Below are 20,290 nucleotides of genomic sequence, written 5' to 3' on the forward strand. Positions count from 1 at the left end.
TTTGATCCTTTCATACTTTTATGCACACATGATGTAGGTTTCACAAGTGTATTTCCTTTAAATTCTAAGGTTCAAAGCTACATGTGGCAATGAGAGAAGCGAGGAGAACAAAACTAACAGACTTCTTCTGAAAGGTATGAGCTGAAGCAGTTTGTGTTTTGTAACATCGTTATTGGTCATTTAAATCATCCCTTCTTTTAAAGTAAAGAAAGTATAAAAAATAATGTTCAAGCTAAGTCCAGCTTATTACGCTTGGCAATTTTTCAGAAGGATGTGCAACGTTGTTTAACTTTATTTACTGCCCTGCCTGGGACACGCAAACACGGCAAATCCCAATTTGACCCCTGGTTATAAATATTATAGAACCTTTAATGTATTAGGAGCATTGAGATATATGCTATCTGGCAACGGTGAAGAAAATCTGAACTATTCATTTGCCTGTTCTCCTAAAAAAATGCATCACGAGTTAATAAATTCTTTTAGATTAAATTGTTAGACCAGTTTAAATGTTGCTGAAAGTTTGTCTTTTTGGGCAGTTTTCACTATCATTAACAAGGAAAAATACACTTCTACAGTTGTGTATTTTTCCAAGAAAATAATTAAACCCACTGCAGAGTTATCAGTCAGACATAATGAAACATAAATCTCAACAACAAAACTGAAAACACATCATTTGTAAAAGGTACATTTTTTTTCTTTCTGTCATGCTGTGTTTCCATGTTATTTGCATGTTTTGCCCATGTTGTCACCGGCTACTTTGACAGCATACAGGTGGTTACACGTTAAACTGCAATACTCCAACGGTAACTCTTAAGTTTAAAATGAGCAGTGCTCCAGCCCTGGTTGCTAAACGACTGCTAATACTGACTGGAGACGTGTCATTCTTAAGCATTAATATTGCAGTATCATTTCACGTATACCTCAGAGAACAAGAATGAACCAAGAGTCAAACCTGATGAAAAATGAGTATTAACACTGAAGATGTGGGTGTTAGAAAAATGGAAAGTGAGTGCAGGCAGTTAAGCCCAGGTGGCAGCATGCAGTCAGCATGTGAGACAGCTATAATGAGATGGGTATTTTCACTTCAGCATTGCCAGTGCACACAACATTTTATGGGCTTGGTTCCATGGGATGCATTAAGAGCCTGTGTTTTGGGCTTGAGTAATGCCTGACCTCGGTCTTCCTCTACTTCCGCATGGGGTGCCGCAGCTCCTGTTTGGCACACTGAACATTTTGATCTGTGTAGCATGTGCCTATCAAAATGTCACTGTGCCCCTGGCCCTGCCAGAATAATGTGCCTGAGGAGCTGCAAACTATGATACATGGCCTTGGGGGCTGTAATGTACAGCACAGCACTTCTCCCTTCCTGACAAACCCGGCAATATTTGCAGGCAGGAAGTAAATTTTTAATGAAAGCTGGACAATAAGAAAGGGGAAGGACTGCAACAAAGCACAGTCTGTCATTTGTTTAGCTTGAAAATTACACCATTATACCTTCTATTCGTCTTAGAACCTTCTCAAAGCTTAAAGTCTTCCTGCCAGCAAGCTGTCATAACTGTTCCTCGTCTTGATCAGCCCTCCTTCGATTGTAGTCCAGCAGGCTAAGCAGTGCAAAGGTGTTGAAACAAAAACTCCTGTCAAATCCACTCCAGCCCCTGATCTCATTAAGTCTGTGCCAAAGTTTACACTTACTAATCTTTCAGCTCATCATCTACCACCAGCGACTCCATAAAAATTGCTTTGCACAAATGCCACAGGAATTGCAGGAATCATCTCTGCAACATCAGACAAACAGACCCAGAGACTTGTGTATCAAAGTGACGTCACCTTGACTGGCGGCTCACAAACGATCCAGGAAAGATTGACACTTTTTGACTTTCATAAGGTTGAAGAAATGAAAAGCTATTAATTGCTCGTCTACCTCCTTCCAGAGGTTAACTGGTCCCACATGAGCACTGCGGCGGTTTTATGGCTTTATAGGTGGGCAGTCCGGACACTGGTGAGGTGTCACCAGACAGGAAGAGAATCCATAAGCTGATAAACACAACCTGGGAGCTTTATACTTTAACAGCCTGTAAAAATGGTGCTCGTTCAGATCACTGTCAACTTTAATTAAATGAAGAAAGAAAGAAGAAACAGTTCAGTTCATGTCTTGAAGAATGCAAAATAAATGCAGACCAGCAGAATATTTCTCCAATATATAACTTTATTTAAAATATTGTTACAATTTATTACTCTACACAACATTTTCAAAACTTTTTTTCCTTTTTTTTTATACTGGTTAGTAAACCTTCAAGGGCATTTTAAGATATAAAACCTTTTTTTTTAAGCTTAGTTCTGCCTCAGGTGTTAAGTGAAGTCTTTACACAATCAGTAAATGAGAAACCACGACTTTAAAACACCTCAAGTGCTTCGGTAGTTCTCCGTCTATCTGTTCCCCACACAGCAATGGCGAATAGTGTCTCAAAGGTTGCACACTATAACTTCCCCAATCTTTATAATATCTGTTTAAATAAATAAAAGTTCTGAGTTGGAGAAATAAGAGTGCTTTTTTTTTTTGTCAGAAGGATACTTTCTTTCAAAACAACATTTTACAGATTAAGCTAAAGACAAACAAACAAAGCTTAAGTTTTTACTTAATGTCGCTGCCTTCCCACTGCGGAACAGCCTCGTCTTTCAAAGCAGTGAACAAATAATTACACGCAGGCAAACACTTTTAAACAGCACTTACATCCTCCTGTCAGGTTAGTCGAAGGTAGGACATAGGAACGCCTGAAGCTAATGTGCTCTGAGCCAGATGTGCGTTCCACACAGATGTGCTGCTGATGAGACTGACGTAATGACCAACATTGTCCAGATAGAGACTGGCAGAGCAGCTTGACGAAAGTCATTTAATAACTGCAGCGGGAGCCTTGTGAAACGCAACAGAATTCAAGCAAATAGAAAAAGACTCACTGAATGACTTTATTGAAATTTGTACTGATTTGACATAAGACCCAGAAAACGGAGGTGCTGCTATAGCAACAGCATCCCAGCTGCAATAGGTGATGAACAAACTTTCCGGCCTCGAGCGCAGGTCCACGCATGGACATTTTTCTTTTATTCTCACATTGTTTGCTGTATTAGCCAACATTCATTTCATTTAAGTTCTGCCTGAAAATCTGCTGTTGATAAATAATCATTCAGTTACAAGCTCAGGTTGACCAGCATCTCAAAAACAATCGCAGGTGGCCCACGGCACCGCATACACCAACAATATCTAACACAGGCCATCTTAACAGATACGTGCTTCGTTACATTCCTGTCACCCCGTTGCTTTATTACCTTATTCGTTAGTATGACATTTAGCTCACGAATGAAAGGGACAGCAGCTGACAGCACGCGCCGCTGCCTGTGACTGAGCATAAGATGGCGCCTGGCGTGGACAAGACAAACCAAACCACAAAACTATTAAAACAAACACACCCAAAAAAAGAAAAAGAAAAAAAAAAGCAGCTTTCGAAAAGCCTATTCACAGCAGCACGAGCCACGGGGACAGAGAACAAACATCAAACAGCAAAGAACACTGCTTTGAATACATTATTGGGAGGACTGAGTCACTTGGCTGACATATATAAAAGGAACAGAAGCTACACTGAGCGTGGTGCTGCCACGGCAACCGCATCCCCCTGTGATGATGGGAGACCAACCTGGGGAGTGAGAGCAGAGGACAGACGAGGCAACACACACAATCACAAAGCTCTGGCTGTCTCTTCTCTTCATCGTGGAAAAAAAAATAATACTATCATGGACGAACATCTTCGGTTCTTCTATCATCCATCTCTAAACTGTCAATTACTCCAGCTGTCACAATGACCATCCAGCAATCTGCACATGTGCAGCTTTTCCTCCTAACAGAGCTACCTCTGATGTGTGTATAACACACAACACGCTATCAGTGTGGTATGTATTGCTATAAACTGTTGAATGACTGAGAGAGAACCACTGGATGACAAATATCACATGCTGCACTTAACAATTTTGTCACTGCGGAGCAGACAGACGGGGACATTTGTGCGTTATGCTGGAAAAGAACGAGTATGGCTGTGAACGATAGCTCGACAACGGGAGACATTTCCCATTTGTCTAAATCTGTCGGCTGTCTCTGCTGTCTTACAGATACAAAAAACCCATCTTCATTTACTCGCGCTCACACCGACAGCTCATCAGCCTCGTCCAATAAGAGTCTAAAGCTTATCAGCAATGTCAATGATAAACGTAGAGGACACGCTCGCACCACACATGCACATGAGCCCGCTCCGAGGTATCTGACTGAAAGCATTTATAACAACTTTAACAATTTTTCTTTAGCTGAAGCACAAAAGCAAAACAAATCTATAGTGAAACTTGAACACGTGCTCTTGAGTTTTCTCCAAATAAAAAACATTGTTCTTAATTTCAGGATTTCGGACGCGGCAGAACAGGAACGAGTCAGTTATGAATTAGTTGAAAGAAACTACAAGCCCTTAGTGGGATTAAGCAAAACTACTGAACTGAGGCAAAACTGCAATCAATACATTTAGGCGCACTCTCCATTCAGGAGCATCGTCTGTGAGCATGTAAACCTGCGTTCTATACACTTCAGGTGAGATAAAAGATGTTAAATATTAACAGCAACAAAAAGAAACGCACAAATAAATCTATCTCTTATCTCTATCTTTTCTGTGAGAAAAATTAAGTTCACAAAGTGTAGTTAACTAAGAAAAAAATAAGAAAAAAATCACACATTATGTGCAAAAGCACACAGCTAATACTGTATCCATGCATGTGCTGTATGAGCAGCTGCTGTGCTGTGTGTGCCGGTGGCTGCAGTCACACAGGTTGATGCATCTACTGTCTATACAGCACTTTCCTCTCGACTTGCTTCATGGACAAACTGCAGGGGAGTGATACTTTTGGGTGACTTACAGACCCAGAGGCATCCTTCTGAGAAGCTCTGGGAAGAGTTTGAGTTCAGCACAAAAATGTAGTCAGTCAGTCTAAAACTCTGCTGCTCCCTGCTGCCTGTTCAGAAAACTGCAGCTCAGCGCAGGAAGGCTCATAACTTCTGTTATGTTAATATTCACAATGTGATGACGGGATTACCCATATGCCAGGTGTGACAACATTAACGTTTTGACTCTCCTTCAGGAGATTATTCCCGGACAGCTGAGAATGACAAAGCCTCCGCCTCTCAACTACCGAGCTTTGATTAATGGCCACAATAAAACATTTTCAATGGGGATAAATATCCACATACTGAGACTAATGGCTGTCTGCTTACAGACGTCACCCAGCAGTGTGGATTTGACCACAAGACAGGGTTAAAAAAATAAAAAAAAAGCTTAGTTAGAGCATCTTGAATTAGATTCGATTAGAGTTTCATTGCAATAGATCAGGAAACCAATTGATAAAGCTCTTAAATTAATCTATAATTTATCAGAAGTAAGATTGTTAAACATACAAATACGAATACATCCATTTCCATTTTGTTTACAGTTGTGCTGCCTATATTTTCTGACAAAGACAGGACACTAAGGACCCAGAGATAGAAAACATCATTTCTGTGTTAATGTCCAGCATCAGTGTAAAGCAAGATTTTTGCCTTCTTCCTGTTTTCACAGACGTGAAAGAAGCAAACAAACTGACACAAAAGAAAAAACAAAACTTTTCTGGTATCCCTCCCCTCTTATTTTCAGCTCAGCTCAATTAGCTGTACAAAGCCCATGCTGTGGGATTTGGGCTGAGGGAGTCTGTCAGAAAAACGCTCACATTTCCATCCCAGAGGTCAGCTCTTTCGTGGTGTTTCAACGAGGTGCTCCCTCTGCACAAATGGCTCCTACAGTGCTGTGGCAACCCTGACCAATCACGCACCGCACTGACACGTCTCATCTTGTCCAGGGGTGAGAATATGCTAGTGTTGTGCCCCAGATCACAGGGCAGACGCATGGTAGAAACAGGCACACTATGGAAACCTAGTAAATTACGTGAAAGCTGGTTTATGCATATTTTCCTTCACTGCTCTTCTTACTCTGTGTATCCCTGGACTCGGATAAGTGTGACAATTTCAATTTCCCAAAGCGGTCACTGCCAGTTTATTTCTGGGGCAGGGATCTCCTCATTCTCTCACTCGTTTCTGTGTTTGTCGATGGGCGCTCTCTGGGGTGACTGTGATGATGCAAGTGGACCAGTTCGAGTTCAAGTGACGAGAGATGGCTTTAGGAGGTTGCGATTTCCCCCCCTAGGTGGCGCCATCCCTTCTGTTGCGTCTCCAGAGGAGGCAGATACTCTGGAACACAGAGATGGTTCAAGGGAACAGGTCTGAATGATGGTCTTATTTCGCACGTGATGTGACTCATGAAAATGCAGCAACAACACAACACCAATCAGTGTGTGTGCTGTGGTGTCCCGGGTGCATTAATTAGTGATTATCATTATAATACATCCATCTGTTATATGCTGACGCCCTCGCTTCATATCTGCATGTCCTACACTCTCAGCTGCTCAATCCTACGGCTTTAATTCTTTTATTTCTGCTGCTGAAGCTCAAAATTGTTCTCCTGCTGCACCTTGCCCTGCAGTGGCCTATCCACATTCTTGTATTGATGAGTAAATGCTTTCTCACATGATAGTTTCAATTTCGATCTGATGCTCGGTGAGTCACATGCCGATGTTGTCTATGCTTCCTCACAGAAATGGAAAGGAGGTGGAAATTGTACAAGTATATTTCATGCTTGGGGGTAATTCACCAAACATATTTACTACTCACATGTTCACATATATTCTTCTCAACTACATTAAAGAAGCATACTTGAAATGCTGTCTCTGCCCTTGAAATTGGAAGTTTTCTCAGATAGGAAGGTTTTGCATAATTCATGGTGCTTGATGGGTGCCATCGATCAAAGCAAAGCTTAGCACCACATCTAAATATACTTTTTTTTAAATAATTGGCCCCTGATAAAAAAAAAATGTAGCCTCTTTCACTTCAGTTCTGGTGTTAACCAACTGTGCTCGAGAGGAAAAGATGTCTTTAAATTCAGTCTTAAACAGAATGTCAAAGTGCCAGCTGCTTACCATTGTTACTGCAGTTTTTGTTGTCCTTATCAGACGCCTCCTCCTCGACCTACAACAAAGAAAACAACACACGTGAAATATAAAACTTACTTTAAACTGAAGACTGCAGAAAAAGATGCAAGTGGCTTCAGTATCTGTGAAGAATGTCACAATATGCTAAGTTTAGACATTCAAAGCTGGCATCGAATCATATTTCCCAGAATGAAAGAGGAAAGGAGTGGTCCATACCTGTTTCCTCCACTTCAGCTCACAGAAGACACGCTCAAAGCACTCATGCATATAGTTAAACTGGAAGGGAAATAAAATGGTTTTTCAGGTTTCCAATCGCCACAATCTGCAAAACTATGTTTACATCAGTTGCCCCGTCTTCTTCTTACATAACATTTGACGACACATGAGGAAGCAAAGGATGTGAATCATGTATGATGGGTCAAACAGCCGTTCAGGTGTACTTTCACACTTACATACGGAGTGAAAATCTTAACCCAGCGAGGTTTTTTCTCTCCTCTGGCGTACTCAAAGCAGAAAGCCATCCCCTCCTCATCAGTATCCCAGCGCTGCATCTCCGCCCACTCAAAAGCAATGACCTGGTTCTGAGGGAGAGAGAGAGAGAGACTGATTGACAGGGGTTCAGCTGTGCATACGTATGTGTATAAATTCAGTATTTTGGGGAAATCTATCCATAGAAAACATAGACCTTAATAGTATGAAGTCAGATTTGGACAGAAATTAAATGGCTGCTGCAGAGGTAAATGCTCACCTCCAGCGTGCCGTCCTCGGTGCAAGCGTGAAGCTTGAAGTGATGGATGCTGATAGCCGTGATAACGTGGCCCTTCCTCCTGGAGTCACAGGAACAGTGAGGGAAGATCACCTCGTTGTAGCCTTCACACGTCCGCAACAGGCTCAGGTACTAAAAAGCATCCCAGAACACAGGTATCAGTCACTGTTACTGTAAGTAAGCAGCTTAAGACATCTGAAAATGTGAAATTAGACAGAAATTATATTGCAAAAACTGCCCCGTTCACTGCCTTGTGCCTTATTATTATTTTTTGTATGCTCTCCATGTGGATGTTCTTTTTGTTGAGATCTGCAAGCCTGCATGAACGCTAACTTTCCATAAACAAATAAAGTAATATCGCCCTGAACCTGCCCTGTGTCTGTCACGCAGGAAAGTGTTTATGACCACAACTGCGTTTTTTTTTTTTCTGGTTCTGATTCCTTCCTGATCCCACTGAAGCTAAGCGAGTGTCCTGTCTTTTTTAACCTGTACATTTCCAACACATCAAAAGTTACAGATAAACACAAATGCTTCTTCTGTTTGACAAATGTTTCTCTTTCAAACCTTGGAAACAGAATTGGTGATGTTGCGGTGTGTGTAGTTTGAACTCACACATGTGAAACCCTCACACATAAACCACAAACATCAAAATAAACTCAATGGCTTTGTGTCTGTTTACACCACAGCACTGTATTCTGAAGCGTGAAAGGGTTTCTGCCCATTTTTATTTGGAAGCGTTTTGGTGATGGCTCTGGTCAGCAGGCACAAAGTGTAGTCATCCCTATCCCCTCCCCAAACAAAGACTGGTCTGTGGTTCTGACCGTGGCCATCTTGCGCTGCTCTGCCAGTTTCTGCAGCTGGTAGGATTTGTCCTCTGTTTTTATGAATCCCTTCTTCACATCATCCAGTGCCTAGACAGACAGGGAGTGGGGATGAGGGGTGGCAAAAAAAAGAAAAGAGATACATCTCTTTTGGTCACAAAACACAAACGATAACACAAAGAAGTAATTTAGCTAGAAACGTAATCAATGAAAGCATTAACCTAACCACCCAACAATCTCATTACAAAAAAGGTGTCACTTTGTAACGATGAACCCATGGAGAATCATCCCAAACCTCCTGATTTAAAAAAGATTATTTGAATGACTTATAGCTCAGTGTTTGCTTGCATGGTCCACAACTATAACCTTACACCACAAGTGTTGCTAATATATTTCTCTTTGGGAGCTGGTTTCACTAAATAAATTCAAGGAGAGGCAGATATATCTGGTTGTCGGTGCTGTGATTGACCATTCTGCCCCTATTTGTCCCGTGATGACTGGATTTATTGGAATCTCAAACTTTTTTAGTTTGAACTCATAAGTTCCACTTTAAGTCCACCTGTGTACATTATGCATCTTGTTGTGTCTATTCCTGCTGACCTGAGCTGGACACGCTTGGAACAGTTTTCATTTCCTGGTTTCAGTAAAGTTAAAATAGAATAGAAAATAAAAACAATCCACAGCAACTCTCTGTAGTGATGCATGCGTATGTTGTGTTAAAAGCGCTGCCCAGCACGGCCAACATATCCAGTGATCATAGATCTGTTTGTGTGCTTTCATGTTGGCTTTAATAGGACACCCCCGAACGTCACATGCTCAACGTCCCTTAAGCAGTGACCTTTCCTGGACGATGGACAGCCTGCAGGCAGCAGCTGAAGCCTTTTTTCGTGAATTTAAATGAGTTGTTTTTCTAAAATCATCCTTTTATATTATACTTCAAACTCTGTGGAAGCTCAGCAGCTTGTAGAACATCACCATGCTTGGGTTTCTTTTTTAATTCCGTGTCATGGATTGTGTGAAAACACCTCAGGAGGAAAGAATGACTTTCTGCTTGTTTAAATATTGAGAGTGTAGTGTTGCTGAGATAAAACTGTTAATACATAACTAGTTTGAGAGGTTTGGCAGTCACATGATGCTGCATAAGCTTCTTGTGTTTAAAGTTAGTGAAAGCAGGACAATACGAAACCCATCTACTGCTCCTGCTCGACTGAGCCTCTACGCATTTACAGTGACTGAGGAAACTATTCAAAAAGCCAAGAAGCAAAAACTGATTTTGTTCACAAGTTAATTGTTAACTGGATGGAGAACTGTTACATTCTGTCACCGGCATGAATAGTTAACAAAGCTTCACTCTTTATGTCAGAAACTATGCATCAGTTTCAACTTAGAAATAAACTTGAAGGATTCTTGGAGGAAGACTCATTACCTGATGAAAGCAGTAGTGTAGTGCCAGTGGATTATCTCTGAGCAGCTCCTCTTCTTGGATGCTAAACAACCATTTGCGGAGCGCTAAGCATGTACCCGGAACAGCTGACGTGTAGTTCTGCACATAAAGCTTGTGGGGGAACTCGTTGGGTGCCAGCTTCCTCACTGCAACAAACATTTAAATGGAAGGAAAGGGATGTGGAACAGGGTGTGCAATTAAAAGCCCAACTGTGACTATGCCAGATTACCTGCCCTTGCTGTTCAAAATGACAAATAAATTAAACTTCCCAGAGGGCTGATAAAAGTCTTTATTTAGAACGCTTGCAGTCATGTGATGAACTCACCCTGAGAGAGTTTTAAATTAAACACAAAATAACATCTCATGGTCTAAAAAATGTGAAAGAAACATTTAACTCCTTACCAAAGGAATGGTTGATGACTTCGAAAAGGGCAAAGTAGCTCGCCATAATACTGTCCATTCCAACCTTCATCACTAATGCCTGCAGAGGAGCAATATAAAGCCAGTCATGCATCTTCCAGCAGACACAAACTGACAGATAATTTACATTTGGCACTGAATGGAAAGCCTGAACAATACATCTGCTTCAGAGTGCCGTCCAAACAGCTGGTATGTGGCCTTACCTGGTACACCTGATCTGTGGTACTGTTTTTACGGACTCTGACAGAGATGGTGGTCTTGTCTGGCAGGGCTATCCGCAGTTCTACATCTGTCACTCCATTATAATTCTGTACAGAGAAGTACAAAAAAAAAAAAAATCAATCCATACACATTTAGAGCTGCATGCATCACTGCGGCTTATGAACAGTTTCTTATTTCCCAGAACGTCGGTTTGAGTCACTGCTCCATCCATTAACAAATGGGAACAACTAAATACAAGAAGTCCTCAGGCACTGGAATGCGATCACTTAAATATGGCATCAAATAAGAAGCAGAGAATTTGACATTTTCTCAATACATGAGCAAGTGGAACTGATTTCAACACTTGCAGAAAACTACCAGCCGAACACCTTCAAGCAAACTCAAATGTTAAGTGCCCATAGCTGTTTATAGAACGATGTACAATTTTCATAGTAAACCAGGTGAGGCTATCAGTAATTTTTCCAGTATGCGGTACGGTACGGCACCGTTTTCTGGAGATTTGCCATTGTAAGCAGTACCACGTTAACTGCCTTTATTAGGCCAGGAGCTAATAAAGGGCACCAAATGCGCTAAACCTTACGGTGTCATTGAAAAACAGCCTGAATGGGCATATTCCAGCGAATTCATGACACTCAAGAATCCTCTTTTTTCATGAATCCCATCACCCATCCACAACAACAAATTAATAGTTTTGAGAACACTTCAGTGGCTGCTGAACATATGAAAGGCCGTTGTTCGCTTGCTCCCTTCTGAATTACTGTCGTAACACGGTGAAGGGGTAGTGATGGCAACCGGTCACATTATTCACAAGATTCTACATGAAAACTGAGTTATGAAGAAGCACCCTAATTGTTATATTGTTTTCCATGGGAAATGTAATCAACAGCGAATACTGAAAGCTTCGGGAGGGAGGGAGGACACCCCCCCTCCCCCCAAAGAAAAACAACTTTCCTTTACATAGACGAGGCTGAACCAATTGATACATACACACCTCGTCTGATTCAGAGAGAAACTCCTGCATGATGTCACTCTCCCCAATCACCCGCACAGAACACACTGAAGTGAAAAGAAATACAGCGTCAATAGAAGCAAATAAGTGAAGAGTCTGTATCTAGTGTTCAGATTTAAAGCATTTACTGAGTGCTTCAGGAAATTGTTGACATAAGGTCTATTTTCCAGCTCAGCTATCTGAACAACATAATATCTGTGAGTGGATTCAGGTTTTAATTATTCTAAACAGCTGGTCATACTCAAACATGAACTTTAAAATGAAGCAGTAATTTATTAAAAATTAATTAATTCATTAAAAAAAAATGTGGCCTTTTTTTTCAGTATCAAACACAAAAGCAGGTTAATACACTGGCAGCCTCTCCATATTGGCCTACCTCGCTCCAGATATTCCTCCAGGCCTCTACGACGAGCATCCAGCTGCTGTTCGGAGAGGGAGAAGGGCCATTTACCGGGTAGCTTTGGGAAGTTGAAGTTGGAAAATTCCTTCTTCAGGTTCTGGTGCAGGATGGCAAACTCCCGGTAACGTTTTGAGCACAGCTGCCTACCTGACATGTACACATTGTACACCTGTGGCCATTAAAGCAACAACACAAAGGATTAGAGAAGCCAAGTAGTGTTTTTCCAATACCCGCACAGCAAAAACAAAAAAACATTTTTCTACCTTTAAGATGGCCACAAAATGTTGTTTCTTCCTTCCATTTGTTTTAAGTAAAAGAGAAAGATAAGTCACATGGGCACTCACCACAAACCTCTCAGAGTGCTGCTCTACATGCTTATATGTGGGAACAGAAATGGGCACGGCCTGCTTGTCGCTGTAATCGTAGTTGGGTTGGATGTCCTCTCCTCCCTCTAATCCGTCAGCCTCCTGAGGTGGAACAGACAGCACAGCTAGAACCAGCTCCTTCTCGCCTGCACGGATCAGGTCCACCACCTGCTTGTGGGTTGCACCTTCCACGCTCACCCCATTGCTGGAGGAAAGCAACAGCAAGGGAAAGACAAAGGAGAAAGTGAGGGAGAGTCATGCAGAAAGTCTCTTAAAAAAATGACAGTAAAGTGATCAGTTTTGTTTAGTTTAACCTGAAGTCGGCCTGTGGCCTTCTGTGAGAGCAAGAGTCAACAAAAAAGATCATATTTCACAGTGACAGCGCATTTGATGCAGGGCGTTCATGTTACACCTGATGACTGAAGCACTGGTGCAAATACTGATTCATGTGTCCAGGAATATAATGACAACCCCCCTCTGAAATAGCTGCATTACAAAAGATGATTCTGAATGTTCCAAGTTTCCTGTACTCCGTCCCTTTGAAATGTGAAGAAATATCAAGGCATTGTCCTTCATTAACTAACAGTTGGGAGTAGTCAGGCCAGCTCTACTGTTTCCCTTTCCTTTGGTGCTGAGAGACACCTCCCTTCTTGGCTTTGATGGGGCCAGATGGCAGCAGCATCAGGTGTCTCTGTTAATCTTCCTACGAGAACAGTTGGATAGACACGGGAAAGGAATGAAAAAGCAAGAGCGCTAGCTTAAGTCTAACAATATGCCACGTCTGTCTTATTGTTTAAAAAGCGTAATTCTCTGTATTATCACAGATCAGGGAGGTACAATATTCAAATAAACAACGTGAGGCTATTGAAAATAAAGTCAGCGACAGGAATTAGGGAGCAGATACTGACAAGACAGAATTCCTCTGAACTGTTCAACTGAACAACTAAACTGGGGGCAGGAGGGGTTCGAAGGAGTGAAAATAAAAGTTTAGAACTTCTACCGTCAACATGACTCAATTGTTTACCACTAGTTTTCTTTCTGATAGGTGATGCTTTCAGAATTTGGGGGTTGACACACATCGTTAGAAACACACATCGTTGTCTTTTCATGCAACTGATAGAAAACGAATATTTACGCACTTTTTACTGAACTTTTTCTAAACGAATATCTGCTACACAAATTCAAACAATGAATTAAAAAGCTAAACTTTGAGAGGAAAAGTGTATTTGTGACAAAGAACAGCAGAATCTCTGCAACTTAGAAACTGAAAAAGGGAGAAAAAAAACGAACTAAACGAGAGAAATTTTCTTCAACAAAACCGCAACGCAGATTGAAGCTGAACTCCAATGTAATTTTGATCAAATTTGATAATTAGAGGCTATGAAAAAAGACTAAATGAATACATTTCCTATCTGTTTCTTTCACAGGGGGTGCGTCGAGTACTAAGCGCTCTATGTTTAACTCAGCTCGGGGCAAGATGATGAAAAGAATTTAGGTCAGCTAAACGGCACGAAGGAAATAAAATCGTCCCCGAGTTTCCGTAGATGCACCTGCGTTTGGATGATTTCGGGCTGCCCGCCTGGCGGTCCGACCCTCGACCTCTACATCACAGAGGGCTTCTCGCCCCGTACACTTCTGAAAACGGAGATGTCAGATGGCCATTGCTTTAACCCCGTCCGTGTTGTTATATTTACACACAACCCAGTTTCAGTGGAGTTCTATTTAAAGTTCAAACGGTTAACAGACAAGTTCTGTGATTTTTATTCCAAAAAAATAAATGCTAAATATCTATTATAATATTCTATTGGAGCAAAAAGTTCACTTCACTTTTTCCTGTCAATGCCTTAGCAGGGCAGGAAACTTATCTGAACAAAAAGAGAGAACAGCAAGTGGAGTTTCACATCTTGTTGTTAAAGCTGTAAAGGATTTGCACTGTTCAGTGATTTCAACTGCATACATTTCCTTGAGAGTCAATGGTCAAAACTGAGAACTGTTTTTTTTATTATTAGGCAACTAGAGGTGGCTTATCATTTGGCTGAGTCCTTAGAGTACACGATGATGCAAGCGCTGAAACTTTTATACGCACGAGAGCGGCCAAATTGATCTTTGCATTTGGTTTCAAAAGACAAAATGAAAATCAGATGTTTTATACAAACAACACTCTCGCCGCAGATGTAAAGTCCAAGAGGAAACACCACACCTATGTAATTTTGAAGCTAACTTTTGCTATTTGCAAACCCTATGAGGTAAAATACCAACATTTGTCATACTCAAGCAGCCGATTCTTGTGAGATGTGTTCTGCAAAATGGACAAACTGGTTAATAAATCACATGAGGAGTTCTGGTCCTGTCATATGACCTGCGACATTCAGTGCTTCAATGCACGAAGCACTGCTGCTGTCTCAGCAAGTAAAAGCACACGAGAGCCTTTCTTGTTTTCTTCTTCTGTTCTTCCTTATTCTTAGTTTGGCCTTGGGTCAATTTAATGCATGAACATGTTGTCAGCGCTCAAATTAAATGTTGATTTTAAAGCTAATGTTGAGTCAGACTTCCGCATGGGTCTCCAAAACATTTGCAACGTAGGAATTGCACTTATTACCAGCAGTATTTAGGCAATTACATGCATTCCAGCATTGGCTCATTATCAGGTTTACTACCCTAAGTGGGATATTCAATCAAGTCAGCCATTATTTTGAGTCTTTTCAACAAATACGAAAGAAAGCGTCTCTCTGGCATTCCTCATAAAAAAATGCACTGTTAATATATATATTTTATGGATAAAAAGCCAGAAGACACCTTGAAAAAACTATTTACATTCTATTCAACTTAGGGGAAGAACTGCTACTGTTCCTGATCTTGTTTTACAGAGTATAGCCACACAAAAAGCAGTTATAGTGTCTGTATCTGGGATCCAACCATTTATATCAGAACCACTCAAAGACACTCACAGAGATAAAGAGCGAAATGAACCGATAGCACTCAAACAGCCCCATGTAAACAACACGGCTGCCGCGAAGGTCTCATCAAGGCAAGCAGCTCTCACATTCTCACCCTCAAGATGCTGAGGGGACAACACTGCCATCACGGTCTTCAGACAGGGTCAAAACACAAATCCTCCCCATTATACCCATGACAATAAAATGTTTACCGTGCTGTCATTTTAATGTTGTCCCCACTTCCCCGCCGGGGCAGTCACTACGTAAGTAGCTAGCCAAAAACAGTAGCTACCTGGCTTGCTAGCTAGCTAAAGCTGATCAACATGCACAGGCTGTTGTCAAACTTATGTAAGCTGGTTAGCTTTCCGCTTAACTCAATCAACGCTAGTTCTGTGAGGCTAATTCTCAAAATGTTTAGTTCAAATACCCACAAGCTGAACAAGTACATGTTTTCTTAGATAGTTACTTTTGTTTGCTTGGCATAGATGTGTCGTAGCATTGAAGATGGCTAATGTTAACACATGAAATTGGATCCACAGAGGCTAAACTGGATAACTAGCCTCACTTGCTAAGCCCCTGTTTTCATTAGACGGGTAGACTCAGACTTACACCTCAAGGATCCTGTCACCCTTCACTATCCCAGCTCGGTCTGCAGCCCCTCCAGGTAAAACAGCGCTGACATGCTGCAGAGGAGCGTACAGCTCCCCGTTGATGCTCCGAAGCTGTCCTCCCTCGCTGACTTGACCGCGAACATTGAAACCGTAGCCGGACTCCGACTTCACGATCCTCACCATCCGCGGACCTGACGTTACGGTGGCTGCGTTCTGGCCCGCTGTACCCGCCGACGAACCGACAACTGGACCGTTGCGGGATGCCGTGGTGAGAGCCGGCCGAGTTTCATCGCCTCCTATGTCCGCCATCTTCTTAACAGGCACTAACTCCCTCCTCCACTCGGTGTTTTCTAGCAAATTCAAAACAACACTCGGGCTCTGTCCCTCGGTTACGTTAGCTCCACACAGACCGACTCTGTTGGCGATAACACGCCCCTCGGTAGCGTCACGAGACACGGCCTCACAACGTGATTTACCGGAGGCGTCACCTAAAATCTGCTCTATAATCTCACATCCCTTCAATCCAAGGTTAGTTCACACTTTAACGTCAAATAATGGTTACATGTGAATATCTTCTATTCTTTTATTTTCAGATATTTAAGGTGAGCGTCCAACAACGTGATTTGGCAACCAATTTAATCAAGATTATTTTGTTTTCAACTTTTCTGGCACAGCCATGCATGGGCAGCCTGCAACTGAGCTTTTACAAAAAATAAATAGATAAACAAATGAATCATTGAAAAAGAAAAAAATAATAAAAAGTTTAAGCTGTTTAAAGAAATAAACGTGATATTTTGACATAAAATCTTTAAATGTCCCTCAGAGTACTGATGAAACTGTGCTTTGTTCAATTTCATTGTGCAATATCTAAGTAAACAGTAACAGAAGCTCTAATTCCTTATTTCAGGACAGAAAAATAACCAAGATGTAGTCTGTCTAATCATCTGATTTAGTATGGTCTGCGAGTCAAAGATTAGATGCAACCTCAACTATGTAAGCAGTTTATTAAAATAATAAACTATAATCAACCCGAAGTACATTTAAGAAAATAAATGATTAGATTGTTGTTACATTGTAAGGGAAGGGATTGTTCAGTGTTTGATTTTAAAGTTATCCAAAACTACTCACATTGGCTCAGTTTTTTTTTAATCTAATGGATTATGTTGCTGATAACAAAATACTGAGATGTAATTTATATGTAGTAGCTGACTACATAAAGTATTCGTACCCCAAATTAGGGTCTTGGTTGGTATGAAAACTTGCAGGTTGTTAGACCTTGAAGCGCACAATTGGCACTACATGCTTATAGCATACATGCATTATGATAGAATATTAAATTAATCAATGTCCTCACCCCAATGGAAAACATATAGTGTAGAAGCTTGCTTATAATTCATGAATAAACAAATAAAGTTGATTACATACATAAGTGTGTACCAAAGCTTAAACTGAAATACCTAAAGCTTAATACGTGTAGCTTCTGTGCAGCCTCTTAAGCAGTTGTAGTTTGTACACAAGCAGCATCAGTGACTTCCTTCCTTTTCTGAGCTGCAGTGCTATGGCTCCTTTACTGAAGTAAATCAAGCTGCAAGGCATGACATGTGTTGTTAAAAATTTAAGGTGCTTAAAGTTGACAAGGGCAAGCACCACAGGAATCTGCTGGATTAAAGAAAATGGTGACCACAGAGTTTCAGAGAAAGCAAGTTTATTTAATTTTTTGCATTCCAATATGATTTTTGTGACTTCATGGTCATCTTTCTCACAGAAAGGCAGCTCTCTCAGCTGGCCTAAAGGTGGCGCCTCGGTTCTTATTTCTTGCCAATGAAGTGCTCATGACACATCTGAGTGAGGCAGCAGACCAGGCTGACAAACTCACTGAAATCCACACTGTTGCTCTTGTCTCTGTCCAGGTCCTTGAAGATGCGGTCAATTGCTGCCTTGTCATTGGCTTTCTGCAGGTGAGAGACATAAAAGACACATTATATTTTTCAGGTGCTTATTTGACTTAATTTTAGTGGAGTTATGCTCTATTCATTACCCTTACTGACCATAAATGAAAAAAGAAAACCTGCCACTTGGCTTGATTATGCATTAATAGTTGCATAAATCATACTGTAATATTTTGCATTCACCACTCTCTTAATGCAAAGCTCTACATAATAGTGGGCCCTTGTATTCACAGATTCTTTTGGGAGATAGTTCAGGGGTCACTTACACACAGCATCTCTCCAAATTCATTCTGCAGAAGCTCCTTCAGCTCCTCCTTATTCAGGGTGTTTTTGTCTCCCTCCTTGCCGGAGTATTTAGTGAAGGAGGTGATGAGGAGAGCCATAGCCTTCTGGATGTCAGACATGATGGTGACTCTTTTAAAAAGACAAAATAAGATATAAGAAGTTAATCATATATATGAAATTTGTCCTCCTTTTTCTGCAGTTGTCCCCAGATTGTGGAGGTACTTTGAGACAGGAATACTTTGATCGAGTGTAAACGTCTGATTTGTTCATGTAACTCCATCTCAGAGCTGACTCTAGGTCTATTATTATTTATTGCTGCAGATTAATCATGTGGTATTGTGGTCATAAATAGCATCTTAACAATGGACTTCATTTATGTCCACAAGTTGGGAGTGGTTACAACGGAAACAATGGAATAGGAATCCCATCTTGTGAGGCGTAAACACTGTCTGATTAAAAACAAGGATGAAAAAAAGCTTTTTCTCATTTGTCACAGTTTAAGTGGCAATTTCTGAAAATAATACAGTTATATGAACTTATATACGTGTAAGGATTTTCATTCATTAAAAGCTCCTAAGGGGCTGCCAGTGTCTGACATCATTGCTTTTGTCTTTACCAGTGTTTTTCCTTTAGTTTTCCATGGAGATTGGTAAAAATAAACCCCAGGTTGCCACCTGGGCCCCACTGTTCCTTTTTGTTCCTTTGTCACTGGTCTCTAACGCAGCATCTCTGCTGAGTGACACAGGACACTGTTATGGAAACAGTCAGTCTGCAAGTCAGTCGACTGAATGTGACTTGAATGTGAAGCAAGTAAGTGTCCCTTCAGCTTCCTGTCATCTTTACGAAGTATGTTAAAATAGTGTTGTTTTTCCACCAACTTCATAAATCTAAGAGACTCGGTTGTGGTTTCAATGGGACCCAGATGGCGCAGCTCCCTCCCTAGAGTGTGGTTAGAGGCGGAAACTGTCGCATCACAGGGTTTGTAAACAGATGAGAATTTAGGAGGGAGAGAGCACGGAGCTACTACTGTTCAGATGCCTAATGTGGTTCTAATTAATGGTATGAACTGAATATCTGTTCTAATTTCGAGAATGTGCCATTCATCAGTGAAATGATACATCTGACCAAGTTAATAGAATAGCTGGCAGTCTAGCCAAAACGGCTATATCTGTTGTGACATCAAGTTTCATAAGCAATAAAATGAAGTCTGTGGCTTTCTCAGAACAAACACATACTGCACATATTGATAGCAACTTTTAAGTCTATGTGCTTATATTTAAAGTGTCTTAAGTAGGTCAAAGTGCAAAAAAAGTTTCCAACAAAGTCAGTAATTAAAACCAGATAAACAATACTACGTTTTTAAAGTTTTCCTTACTCACCAAGACTGAGGTTTCAGAAGATCGAAGGGTGTAAGTCGAGATGCAGTGATGAAGAGGCGGGTGCGAAGGATGTTTTATACATCACCACACCCTGCATCCCTCCCTCTAGAATGCTCCTATCATCTCCAACCACTCCCCTTCTTCCCTTCTTGTATGGTCTCTTCTTCATTTTCCAACTTATGATTTATCGATTTGTATAGCATTACAGTGCACGTTTGCATTTAAGAAGAATTTTCATAATACTACAGAACAGCACAATGGATCAAGAAACCTTTTCTGTTTGGGATTGTCTGTTTTCTGTCAGTCTCCTGTTTGACTTGTCAGTTCGATTAAATGTCACTACATATTCTGAAAACCAAAAAAACCACAAAAAACAATAACTTGAATTGGCTTAGCCTAGCTTTTTAAGACTCTTGTTTTGCAAGTTGATGCAGGGAGGGATAAAACACTCATTTTTGTGAGCTGAATCATGTTTTGTAATGACACAGTAGTCACACACAGCTGCTCTATTTAGAGGTCACTTTTTTCATTCTTTAGAAGAAAATCCACAAGCTGTATATTCTATTTTAGTCTAGAGCC

At 41.0% G+C, this 20,290-nt stretch overlaps 2 protein-coding genes across 2 annotated transcripts; both read right to left on the reverse strand.

Moving 5' to 3' along the window:
• Nucleotides 1-2,188: 2,188 nt before the first annotated feature.
• On the reverse strand, nt 2,189-16,531 carry snx27a (sorting nexin 27a). The gene is made up of 13 exons (XM_072371145.1): nt 16,097-16,531; nt 12,531-12,756; nt 12,163-12,355; nt 11,769-11,833; nt 10,759-10,863; nt 10,538-10,616; nt 10,118-10,281; nt 8,692-8,781; nt 7,853-8,002; nt 7,557-7,685; nt 7,321-7,380; nt 7,093-7,141; nt 2,189-6,307 (listed from the first exon to the last, which is right to left on the reverse strand). Exons 1-13 carry the CDS (start codon nt 16,405-16,407, stop codon nt 6,237-6,239), a joined length of 1,692 nt encoding a protein of 563 aa, XP_072227246.1. The 5' UTR covers nt 16,408-16,531; the 3' UTR covers nt 2,189-6,236.
• A 1,247-nt stretch (nt 16,532-17,778) lies between these two features.
• Nucleotides 17,779-19,787, reverse strand: LOC140274818 (ictacalcin-like). Its single transcript, XM_072370181.1, has 3 exons — nt 19,712-19,787; nt 18,314-18,461; nt 17,779-18,050 (listed from the first exon to the last, which is right to left on the reverse strand). The coding sequence occupies exons 2-3, from the start codon at nt 18,449-18,451 to the stop codon at nt 17,907-17,909; spliced, it is 282 nt and encodes a 93-aa protein (XP_072226282.1). The 5' UTR covers nt 18,452-18,461; nt 19,712-19,787; the 3' UTR covers nt 17,779-17,906.
• Nucleotides 19,788-20,290: the final 503 nt, after the last annotated feature.

Source organism: Leuresthes tenuis, unplaced genomic scaffold (assembly GCF_036924035.1).
Source record: "Leuresthes tenuis unplaced genomic scaffold, fLeuTen1.0.hap1 SCAF_18, whole genome shotgun sequence".
In the NCBI taxonomy this organism is placed as follows: domain Eukaryota; kingdom Metazoa; phylum Chordata; class Actinopteri; order Atheriniformes; family Atherinopsidae; genus Leuresthes; species Leuresthes tenuis.